Source organism: Galleria mellonella, unplaced genomic scaffold, assembly GCF_026898425.1.
Source record: "Galleria mellonella isolate WM207_F2 unplaced genomic scaffold, CSIRO_AGI_GalMel_v1 utg64, whole genome shotgun sequence".
Taxonomy (NCBI): Eukaryota; Metazoa; Arthropoda; class Insecta; order Lepidoptera; family Pyralidae; genus Galleria; species Galleria mellonella.
In genome coordinates this window covers 6,102,007-6,115,048 of record NW_026442133.1, presented here as the reverse complement: position 1 = coordinate 6,115,048, position 13,042 = coordinate 6,102,007, and the positions used below count along the sequence as shown (strand labels likewise).

The 13,042-nt window shown below is 28.7% G+C and overlaps 1 protein-coding gene across 4 annotated transcripts in view; it reads right to left on the bottom strand.

Moving 5' to 3' along the window:
* Positions 1 to 935: 935 nt before the first annotated feature.
* LOC113510245 (uncharacterized) overlaps positions 936 to 13,042 on the bottom strand; it is a 28,268-nt gene continuing 16,161 nt past the window's right edge. For 3 of the 4 annotated variants that reach the window (XM_052900215.1, XM_052900213.1, XM_052900212.1), the window contains exons 4-7: positions 10,272 to 10,386; positions 8,350 to 8,528; positions 5,794 to 5,862; positions 936 to 3,264 (exon numbers count right to left, since the gene is read on the bottom strand). In XM_052900215.1, the coding sequence (XP_052756175.1) occupies positions 3,188 to 3,264; positions 5,794 to 5,862; positions 8,350 to 8,528; positions 10,272 to 10,386 (440 nt within the window). In that variant the 3' untranslated portion in view covers positions 936 to 3,187. Of the gene's footprint in view, positions 3,265 to 5,793; positions 5,863 to 8,153; positions 8,529 to 10,271; positions 10,387 to 13,042 lie in introns of those variants that run through there. The other variant, XM_052900214.1, reaches the window with a different exon arrangement.

Here is a 13,042-nt window from a genome sequence, read left to right as displayed (position 1 = left end):
ATTCGTATCATAATAGCAGCTATAAAAAAATTCTCCATTTTTAGTAGACATCTATCAAAAAGACTTTTATGTAAATATAATATAAGTATATTATATTTTAATCGCAAACAATCTCTTATGAATTATTTTAAGTGTTTACGATTGATCATAAAAATCGAACTTTTAATTTCATGTAAATTTATTTAAATTTATGTAAATTTACTTCTCTTATTTTTTATTTTTCTTATAATTCGATATTAATTATTGTAGGTACATCTTATGTTCTGAAATATATTATAAATAAATAAATATTCCTCTTTCATGATACACTACTTATATTTATTATTCGTTTCATTTTATTCATGATTGCATAGTATAATTATTTATTTGAGAAATATTAAGTGGCTTATAACCTATTTCAATATTAAGTATTTTATAATATTTAATAGGTATTATTAGGAAATACAGATAAAAGGACTCCACCGACAAGAGCGCAGCTCTTAAATAGGATAGATAGATAGATTAGAAAATAGTTCATTATCTAATTTCAATATATTCCATGCACTATAATAGTAATCATATTTTAAAATGATTAAAACATCATGATTTGGTACGAAAATTTTTATTTATATCTATTTTTTATAAAAGTTTGATTACATCAACTTAAACTAACAGTCATTTTATTTAACACTTATATTAAATATTACTTAGGTACTATCATGTAAAACAATATATTTACGTCTAATTAATAATACTTATAAACTAAAGGTAGATACTAAAAAGCCTATGAAATAGTATTAGCTTAGAACCTGTGGTAAAACGCAGCCACACTTAGAGCTAAGCTAAATGAACTAACTAAATTATGTGAGTAAGTTACCTCGACATGCCAGCTAATCTAAACGCTTTCTGTGTATTGCTCGCACATAATACTCTCGTTGCCATCTTTCGTTTATCTCTAGTTTTCAATATGAACCCAGATAGTTTACTTTGCACAGCATTACATAGCATAGTTCGTATAATTGGATATACACTATACTAAGCCTAGCTAAGCTCTAGTATGACTTGCATTTTAAAATAGATGTGCGAATTCTATACCTCAGATACAGGTTCGTTTTCCAAAGTACATTGTGATGTATTTATCAGTGCTGTACTTTGCCCTCCTCTTACTCTCGTAAAAATTTCAATAAAGCCACCTTCCATAAAACAATAACCCAATAAGTATTACTCCCAGGTTATGAGGTTAAAAGTTTCGTTTGAAAACATTATTGGGTCTAATATTTATCACGTAATTTTATTTTATTTTATAACGACATATTACTGCAGGTCTAGTGGGGCCTTTACAAATCTTTGACGCTTGCTTTGCAAACATTGCTTGATTTGCAAACATCAGATACGTCGTTGTCTATTGTATGTATGTGTAGCCAATTTCATACGCTACAAGAAATTATAATTTTTTATATTATCTGTTTTACAATACAAAATGAAGATTGAAATTTGCAATTATTAAAATTTCATATTTCTAGACCCAGCGACTTTGTTTTAACTGAATATTGATCACTTTTTTCTTTTAAATTAGTGTTAGACATTACACGATCAGCAATTAATATTATCAAAATTAAAAATAGGCACCTTTTTATGGTATAATGTGAATAATTACCTGCGTAATTTTTTTATTCGTAAATATTATTGTCCAAAATATAGGACATCCGTTCTATACTTTTAACAGGCCAAATTTATCTTCTTACGTATTCTTAATATTTAGATATATAAAGAAAATAACAATAATCTAATCTTTTTATAAATGATTTAAAAATAAGAAAAAATATATAAACTTAAGCTAACTTAACTATATCCTAAATACCTATGTGTAAATTTAAGTTGTATGTGAGGAGACATAAATAAATATATATTATTATTATTATTAAGCGAAACAACTATCAGTATCAACAACGTATGTCAGTCTACGTCGGTCAGCTATTGTAAAACATCATGTTAAAAATCTATATAAATAAAAATAAATTGCTAAATGTGTAATTGAATGCAAAATTTAAGAACGGATGGTTCGAATGAAGAGAGTAATTACTCATAAAAACTTCATTTTTATTTTTCCTATGCAAACAATTTTTAATCAGTCCTTAAAATAGAATAAATAAATAAATCCAAATTTAAATAGACTTTTTTATAAGCTTTTTAAATTGTCAATTTTTTATGATTGTACTGCTGGGTTCGGGATGTTGTTATCTGCTGAGAAGAACCCGCAAGAAACTCAACAGATACACGTTTTAAATTATCACGTAGAAAATAATTTTACACCTGCATTAGTACTGTGACAATAATTAAAATTAAATTTTATTTACACATGAAATTTGAAACGTACAATTTCAAATAGCTAAGGACATAGGCTACTATTTATCCCGTACAATCAACATATTCCGATCACATACAAGAATTTGCGGGTAAAAGTTAAACAAAACATGTTAAGAGTCACTAAGTCTTTCATGTATAAAAAAAAGATCATATTTTATATAATAAAATTCTCTAGACATATAATAAATATATTAACACAAGTGAAGCAGAAGCGTATTTGTTTTGTTTATTTATCATCACACGAACATATACATGAAAAAAATACTTTGTTACCTTTTGTTGTCGGTGCCTTAACAGCTCAATAGATTCTTATGATACTAGACAACTAATAAAAATACTTAAGCACTTTTTTGTTGTAAATTAACACTATATTATATGCATGAAATATTTGTTGTGTGGAGATCGAACCCGCGAACAACGGCAAGGGGGGGGGGGGTTATACCGCTACACCACTAAGTTCGTCATTTAGTGATTATTCTACTTTAGGTTAGTGTATGTACAGTATTGACAACGTAATAAATTTAAATAAATAAAATTATATTTTGCGTTAAAATATCACCCACAACAAGTTTCAATGAATACAATTTTATACCTTTAAAAAGTCGCTATTTAATTAAGTAGGGCGTTTTTGTCGATATATTTCTAGGGAAACACTTTATCTAGATGTTTTTGATTCAGACATACTCGTAAACTTGTCGTTCAAAATAAATATAATATGTATCTATATTATGACATAGAAATTTAGATTTTTGGTACTTAGGTGCTTATTCTAATATCATATACAACAAACCATTTAACGATATCACTGTTGTATAAGGTAATAATATTTTACATTTAATATTTATATAATTATTCTATGAATATAAGCACACAATAAATAAAGCACTGACGTGAGAGATGCCGCAGTAGCTCGACTTCCTGAAATGATAAACAGTTTTAAATATATAAGTAATTTTAAACACTTAGGTTTGAAAAAATAATAATATTATTATTAATTTTAGTATTTATGTTACATTTAAAAATACATACTCGTTCGAGTATATCATTGTAACGAAATTTCGAATGAAAACCTTATTAATAAATTCTGATTACATATAGCCAGTTATATATATATCTAAAGTTATAAATGTGCTGAAAATGAAACCTGGAAAATACCCTAAATTTATAGAGCCTCTAATAGAAAGATACCTCTCATACATGCAAATGACAAGTACCAAGTAATTGATTCTTATAGTTTTTAATCACACTATTGTGAACTAATTGTAATATAGAAAACGCCAGTTCGTGTTGAAAAGTTATACTGACAGTTTATAAAAAAATAATTAATTAAAAGAATACAATATTTGAAACAAATTACAAAGGAGTTTGTAACACACACTATTCCTTTAAAAATATTTGACTACTAGTTGCATTCAGCAGGTTTGCCCGCGTGAATAAGTATATAAAGTATTCTATATGTTAAAATATTTATATCCGGTGTGGTCTCGGCATAGAATAAGTCACCCCTTCCTGTGTCTTGTGTGTACGTGGGTGTCGTAAGAGGCAACTAAGGGAAGACGAAATATGGCCAACAAGCGTCCCTCTTAAAACATCTCCAAAGTCTAACTGCGGTTGCCAATCCACCTGCCAAGCGTGACAACTACTGGCAAAACCACCCTAGGGAGAGTTTTATGTTCAGCAGCAGTTAAAGGCTGATATGATGATATGTTAAGATATAACCTATCCGTACCCAAATTTTATTAGAATATGTTTTAGTAGGTTTTGCGTGAAACATACATCGCTTTCGCGTTTATAATATTAGCAGTAAGATGTACTGAAATGTAGAAATGAAATAGGTAAATATCTGCTGTCAATGTACTCAAAACGGTACATTATTTCAGTAGTTTACTAAACGTGTAACATATTTTGTTTCAAAAAATTATTATAGGCACTTATGTTAATTTCTACAATAAATCAATTTGAATGAATATTGTAAGATAAAGTAAACACAGTAAATGCATAAAAAACAATTCCTTCATGAAATAAATCAACATGTGGAAATCAGTTCAATATTACATGTGTCTAGGTAAATACGCTTTAAAAATGTAAATAGAAAACAAATAGTCAATATTTTAATTTTGTTATGAATATTTATTTAATCTATGAAATTTGAATTTTAAATAATATTTACATCTCAAAATAATATTTGACCTTGAGAAGATATTAAATAGATTTTCTGTGCCTTGGGGATTATAAATTAATGCTATTAGCAATAAATCAATAAATGTATATATATTGATATTCTTCATTAATACATCATGTATTTAAAATATATAGAGCGGGTTCTGTCTAAGAGATGAGTTCAGCAGTCTTCGATTGCACGAATAAGACATATGTATATCTCGATTCATACATGCATCTGTATATATGTAAGGATAAAGGCCTTTGAAAGTCGTTTCTCTTTGTATACCCCACAAAGGACTTGATATGAATAATCCAGGATAAATTATTTATTATTTTAATTTTAATTCAATAAAAAATAATACCTGAATAGGATACAAAATAGTGATAATAAATACTTGATATGTAGCCTAAAAAGTATTAAACATTTTTAGCACGCTTTTAAAAGTATCCAACTTTATCACATCTAAGGTATATATGAAGTGAAGTATCCATCTAATGGCACAAGTTACGAGGCTGTAGCAGACGTAGCGATCCAACTGCGACGAGCATTCTCGATATAAGTTGATTCATAAAACTAGTTACTATTTTCTCTTCAGATAAAACCGATAGATAATACTTTATTACACATAATTTAATAATAAAATTAAATAAAAGGCTTATGGTTTCAATCATCAGTAGGAGTAGTTTCAATAATCATCATCAAAGACGATAGAGTTTTGTGTGACTTTTCAAGGTAGATGCTATGGTCTATTATGTATGTACCAGTATGTTTTTATACGTATTGTTTGGAAATAATATTTTTGTTATTATTCATTAATTTGCTGTCGATTTTGTTTATTACATATGTAGACAAATATGTTAGTATAATATATAAAAACTCAAAATTGTTTCCTGTATGTTCATAATTTTACGAGAAAAATAATAAGGGTTTCATATTTAGATTTTAAACAAAAAAAATTAGACATAGTTTATCTCTACTATATCCATGGTAATGTTCATGTCTATAGACAATGGTTACCACTTTTCATCAGGTGGGCCATCAGCTTGTTTCTCATTCTCATTTTTCTTCGGTTATTATTATTTATTATTATTAGTCTATTCTTCAAGTTATTATTATTATTATTCTCAGGTTTCATCAGGATCAGCAACGCGCATGTGATACCCCTAGTGTTTCAGGCGTCCATAGACCACAGTAACCGTTTACCATCAGACGGCCTGTATGCTTGTTTGTCACCTACGTGGTAAAAAATATTCTTGATTTTTTTGTTATATATTTTTACTTACTATGAGCATGTCGTTCCTGGGGTTTTTCTACTTCTACAGCAGCAATACTATAAGCTGTTGGCATTAAACCTGTTTAAATTAAAATTAGATATTAATACGAATATATATTATTTATTGTTCTATTATTATTTAAAAATCTCTGCTACTCTTACAAGTAACATACTAACTTATCGAGAGATACACTTGAGTTCGGGGCGCCATTTCTGTAAACCTATGTCTGTAATTAAAATTTGGTACTACATAGGAATCTTTATTTTGATTACCAATAAGAGCTAATATTGTAATAGATTTAAGTCTCAATCATTACAAATTAAATTTAAGATGGTACATAAAATAGTAATATCGCGAAACTATCAAATTATTTAAAAGATAAGTTTACAGAAATGGTGAGAATCGACTCCATTGTTTCTGTCTTATATATGATAATCAAGTGAAAGAGGTAGCAACGTTAAAGAGCAATAAAAATAGTATTACAGATGGTTGTAGTGATTTGGTATCTGGAGGCGTAATCAATATCTTGGTGAGTAACAAATTTTATATTATAACTAGTCTGGCCATAAATACTGTTACATAAAAAAAATATTTTGTTTAACTTTTTAATTATTTTGAATTTGGACCACGTTTATTATTGTAAAAACTTCTTTGTATTTCGCGCCATTTCACACATTTTTTCGTGTTCATTATCAAATTACAATATAGAATAGGGCGTTAAAGAAAATAGGATTGCAGTGATCGCCTTGCATAAAGTGGGCACTTCAAAAGCTGAGTATCAGCCGTATGTTCATATGTCGTACTACCAACAGATACAACAATACTTCCTCTGTCGAAGACCAGAAAAGATCGGGGCGGCTGCGTGCTGTTAGAACTACAAAGGCTGTTAAAGCCAGAATTCGTCGAAACCCCATTAGGAAGCAAGAATCTTATCACGAAGAATGAAGATTCTCGCTAGGACTATGTCGCGTATTTATAAAACAAGACCTGCAGCTCGGTTTTTATCGTCGATATACAGGGCATGCCCTAAATCAATCTTTACAATTAAAGAGAGTGGATCGATCAAAATATTTTCTGTCGCGCAGGTGAAAGGCACAGAAATATCCTCTTTATCGATGAAAAATTTTTCACGATTGAAGAACATTACAATAAGCAAAATGATAAAGTGTACGCTCACAGTTCTAAAAAAGCTGTTCAAATGGTCGGACAGGTACAAACTAGTCATTATCCTGCGCTAGTAATGGTTTGAAGGGGCGTGTCTTATCAAGGAGACACAAAACTACATTTTTGTGAAAAAGGAATGAAAAAAATATACCGTGGACTTTCCAGAAGACTCTGCACCTGGTCACTTCAGCCATATAAGAGCTGTATCTCATAAAAAAGACTTCTTTCTTTTTTGATTCATGGCTTGACAGATTAAAGGTATGTATAAATGCTAAAGGTAACAATGTGGAATAGAATATTTTTTTTATATTTTGCTGAAACTTTAATAAATATGTAGGTATAAATTTTAGTAATATTACATTACTTCATAAATAAATGCATTTTCATTCGTAACAGACTTTATGGCTGGACTAGGTAAAATTAATATTTTGAAATCATTTCATTTATTCTTTATTAATCATATTATGAAAAATGTGAGCTTCTTCTTCAGACTTATTTTTGATTAAATTTGATAGCATAGATACCTATATATTAATCATAATAACTACACCGTTTATGGTTATGGTTACAACAGATTTTTATACCACAACAACAAAGGTACTATTTGTTGAATACATTTCAAATTCATCCTGAGTCCTCATATCATTATTTTAGCACTTCTTAATAGTACAAAACAATGTCGCTGTCCACGTCTATTTCTCCGTTCTTCTAAACAATCCTGTAGATCTGATATAAGTATCACTGTTATTTAATTTTTTTTTTCAAACTAAACTTTTCTATAAGTGAATAAATTAAATGTTTTATTATAAAATTTGGATCATCAATTCACAAAACAATCATTTAACAAACACATTTGGTTTACTGTCTCTCAAAGTGTCAAATGAAATAATAAACTGGTTACAAGTTATGACATGCGCATAAATATATTCCTACTAGTAACTTCTATCTTTAAGATTTTGTCACGAAGGTACATTGCATTGCATTCTGAATAAGTGTAGAATCATAAATAAATGCTAAAAAATAAGTTTACTTATATAAAAATTATACTTATTTTGCTTTTATATTAATGACCTAAGTAACAAACTTCTGTAGTACCTATGTTATTAAAACACACTAATGTCATAATGAATTTTTAATGATATTTCTTATTTTAATGATATATCTAATTTATATTAATGGTTAAGTATATAAAGTCACTAATGGCAAACATATCTTAATTTATCCAATACTATCCATTTATAATTACTTTTTTATAGATTCAATTAAAAGAAAAAATAAAAGTAAATACGAATATTTTATACAAAGAATTAATATTCTTTTAATCTAGATTCTGTACAGGAAATAAACACAATGAAAATATAGCTCTCTAAGCATTTCATATTGAAATTAATAACAATTTACCAGGAAAATAAACGGTCGTTCTGTTGGCCATGTAGTTAGCCGGCGGCAACTTTAGTACACACACGAACTCTTCCCATGGGCTCGTGACGTCATCGTCGTGAACCAGAGCCCTTGTCTCCACTGTATATAGACCCCAAGAATCCATTCTAATTTCAGTCACGGCTTGCTTCAATGGTTTCCTAAATGTCAAGAATGATTTACATTTTATTCATAGATTGTTTATTTGGAATTTCAATGAGGGTGAGAACTAACGGGGCGACTATATTCCTAACCAGTTTCCTATAAGTAGATATAGAGATTTCTATAAAATTCTATTATCAGGTGTTCAGTACTGATTTTAATTTCATATTAAAATTATTTTCATAAAAACATATAAAAACTTAATTTGTTTATCATTCATATCTGAGAAAACACGGTTATATATGCTATCATCTCGTTCTCACGTATACGAGCAATAGTTTATAGATCTCCCCCCGATTTCTACTGCGTAAATTAATGTGTGATAACTAATAAAATTAAACATTATGAAATTAATAAGTCATTAGTGTACGTGGATGAAAAAAATGAAAAAATGGATGTTTTTTTTTTATTTCTTTGGTTCCTGATAAAAATAATTGATTGGTTAACCCCATTATTTATATATTTACATTAAATTTAATATATAAATAGATGTAATACTTAGAAAAATGACAGAAAAATGAATCCCCGATTTCTACTGCGTAAATTAATGTGTGATAACTAATAAAATTAAATATTATGAAATTAAGATAAGATTGAATTTAATTTAGTATTAGGTATACGAAACATTAACGATGCCTTTGGGCAATGGTGTACGTGATATAATGAAGCCCTTAGATATATGTTATGAAAAAAATTAAAAATGAATGTTTTTTTTTTATTTCTTTGCATTCATCATCACGTTGCACCGTCAATTATATTTTTTGTTATTCCAGTCAATAATTGATTGGTAAATAACCCCATTATGGTATTAAATTCGCTATTTACATTAAGTTTAATATATAAATAAATGTAATACTTGGTTTTTCATGTGACGGTTCCTGATAAAAGTTTTTTTAATTATTTATATATATTTAAGACAGAAAAATGAATCCGCGTATCTTAAGAGTATACAATGGCAGAGCATCAGTAAATAATGAAAGGATACGATTGAAATCAGGTCAGCTGACCTGACCTGGGTCAACTGGCTCATCGCGGCGAATTCACTAAAAATTAACCATGATGGCTTCCAGGAGGTACCGCAGGGAGATCGACTCTCCCCCTTCATATGATAATTTACTAGGATTTTTAAAAGGTTTACAATTTATTTATAGTAGTAAAAATAAGTAATAAAGTATGTTATAAATTTAGAATTGGCTAAGAATATGAACAATTCTAATTACTATAAATATCAAAACAAGAATTCAATATAGGTATTATATAAACGTAATGAACATATAAGCTAAAAATCGGCACTGAAAATAAAGCGTATTCGATAAAATTATGTACTCATTTCTATACAGACAGTGCCTACTACCGTGCTGAAATATTATTATAAGTCTTGTAAAAATATAACGTCTGGAATGGGACATCTATTCTTGGCAAGTAAGTATGCGACTCCATTCCTTTAGTTCAACAATAATAGATTTTTTTATTTATGAATATTTATTGTTTTATTAGTAAGTTGCTATTTTATTTATGCATATTTAGTACAAGTTTTATTAATAGGTAATAATGAAACACTAAGTGTTTTATTTAATGTTAAATTTATAACTTAGGAATAGTTAAGTTTTTTTTTATGTCGAAATATAATCTCTAATAATATTTGTATCATAACATTGTATCTTGTATTTAATAAATGATTAAAATAAAATAAACATAAGAATATATCAATATGTTTCGGTAAAAAATATTTAAATACTTACCCCTGTGATAATATAGCCATAACAGGTTTTGGATATAAATCTTCAGCAATACAAATGAGTGTCACTAAAAACACATATTTTTTCTCTTGAATAAAATGGAAACTTTTTCCAGGACCTGAAAACAAAACAAAAACATCAGATGATGTAGTGTTTTGTTACCGAACGCATCAACACTATGATTAGGTAAGTTATGCTTAAACGTAAACATAAAGAAATTTTATTCATAATTAATGCATTTATAGAAAAACGTCCCGATTTTGATTCTAGCGCAGATTAATTCAGATAAATAACTTTTCTATTCAGTTTTCATGTACAATACTTAGGTGTACATTGCTTGATTTTACCTTAGATATTTAATTATATGTTAAATAGAATAACTTTCTGGCACTTTTTTAAAAAATATGAACACATATCTTACGATAAAATAATATTTCCATAAGTACACAAATATTTCTTACTTGGTTATATAGAAACAAATAAATTTTATTTAGATAACGGAAGATTTAGTAGAAATACAAAAATATAGATAGAAAGTGGTTTTATGTTTTATACGTATATTTGAGCAATAATAATATCTGAAACTACCTACCGTCTGATTTATGCGAATACTTTGTTTGTTTTGCAAAGCGTGTATCGTTCGTTAGTGCGAGAGTTAGCAACTCCCGAAAAGATGCCCATGCCATAACGTTCAGTCTGTTAAATGCTAAATGATTTACGATAGAGATATTCGGCTTTAGCCCTGTTTCATCGACGTGTAGTAGAACACGTCCTCAACGCCCGACGACGTAGCAGGGCGCTGACAAAGTCTGGCACAGCGGCTTGATTTTCAAACTGCACAAGATGGGAGGCGTCGTGCACATCATAGAGCCTTCTTGTCCAATAGGTTCAAAAAACACTCGTATTACACGGGTTAAATTGGATTTACATTATGTAGATTTGTTATTATTATGTTGAATATTTTCAGGGGTCGTGATTACATATCTCTGAAGTAACAGTTGTAGATATTAGATCATTATAACTCCCAGCGTTATGAACAAAAAAATAATTGTATAAAAATTACTTCAAAGACGTTATTTTGTTAACCGACTTCAAAAACAAGTAGGTTCTCAATTCAGTTGTATCTTTTTGAGTTTGTTACTACATAACTTCGTCAGTACTAAGTCGATTTGGAAAGTTATTTCTTATCTGAAAGGATAAATTTATCAAAATTGGTTCAATTGTTTAGTTCTCAAATCAATGTAACTATATATAGTTTCGCCACAATAGAAGTCGGTTTTATTGTAGAACAAAATCTTATTTCATTTTATTCTTTGAAATTATTTGAATTTTTATTATTATGTACTGTATTATATGTCATGTCATCAAATTTTGATCATCTCTAAAGTTTATTACTTCAGTAACAAACTTGTAAGTATTAGATCACTATAGGCGGGTTATGACTAGGGTCTATATATTATAATAACCATCTAATGCAAACAAAAGTATAAAAATTACTTCATAAAACTTTTTTTTATTTTTTACAGTTATTTGGATCTTTATCAGGTCATCTGTTAATAAATGTCATATCAATAAACTATAGTATCCTAGCTTGAATCCCAAGTAATTGACGTGAACTGTGTAGCATTTATTATTATCATTATTCAAGAACAAAAAATAATGGTGTCATAACAATCATCATCATCATTACATCAGCCGTTATCTATCCACTGCTTAACAAGGTCATCCCCGATAGACTGCCATAAGGAACGGTCCTGAGCTACATGCATCCACTGACTTCATAACATTATTGTAACCTACATAAAAATATATTTGGCATGTATATTTCATCTACGATTCTTGGAATTAGATAAACCTAAAATTAGTTACTGTTTAAGAGACATTTTATAGACTTTTTATGTTTATTAGGTATTTCTAGACTAGAAAGAGTAGTAGAAGAGTTCTATTGATATGTGGTTTCCATAATTTACGGCTCGATGGAACATATTTTATTTTACACAGACAACGCAACGAAATATACCTAATATAATTTAATTACAAATAGAAGATAATCTCCTATTATTGATGCCCTCCTATAATCTATCGAGTACCTATTATATTTTTCAAGTATCCTAAATTGCAACCATCATTTCGTCATAGTTGTAGAATAGTGACGGATCTGACAAAGATTACATATAAAGATCCGTTAGTATTCTACGACTATGACGATTTGTTGACCGGAGAACCACTATGCTCAAACTATTGATGTACATTTATTGGCAGCTGTACATTATGTAAAAGCTAAGCAGACAGAAATGTCTTTATGATTACCTACTCTAATAAATGATTTTATAAACACAAAACTTCGTGAAGGCTTTTCGGTACCGCGCAGTCAAATAGTATAGGAAATTTAATATGACGGAAACGCGTAATAAGTTTATCGTTTAAACGATAGATAATGTACAAACATAATACCCGTGCCGCTTTTAAACTCATTCAATGGGGCCTGGTAATTAAGCCACTTACTCAGCCAGCTCATTGTGTTAATTACGTGGGTACCTGTTCCAATAGGCGCTCCCTACTCGCTTGTAACGTTGTCTAATAATCGTTGGGTATCGATTTTTTAATCGATTATTCAGTTAGAGCCATAAATAATTTCACAATAACGATAATAAAATACAATGGATTATATTTTACAAATGTACTAATGATTGATAACATGTATTAATACTTAATAACCAGTTCTGGGACAGTATATTGGTTATGAAATTCAATAGGTAGTTTTATTTTTAACT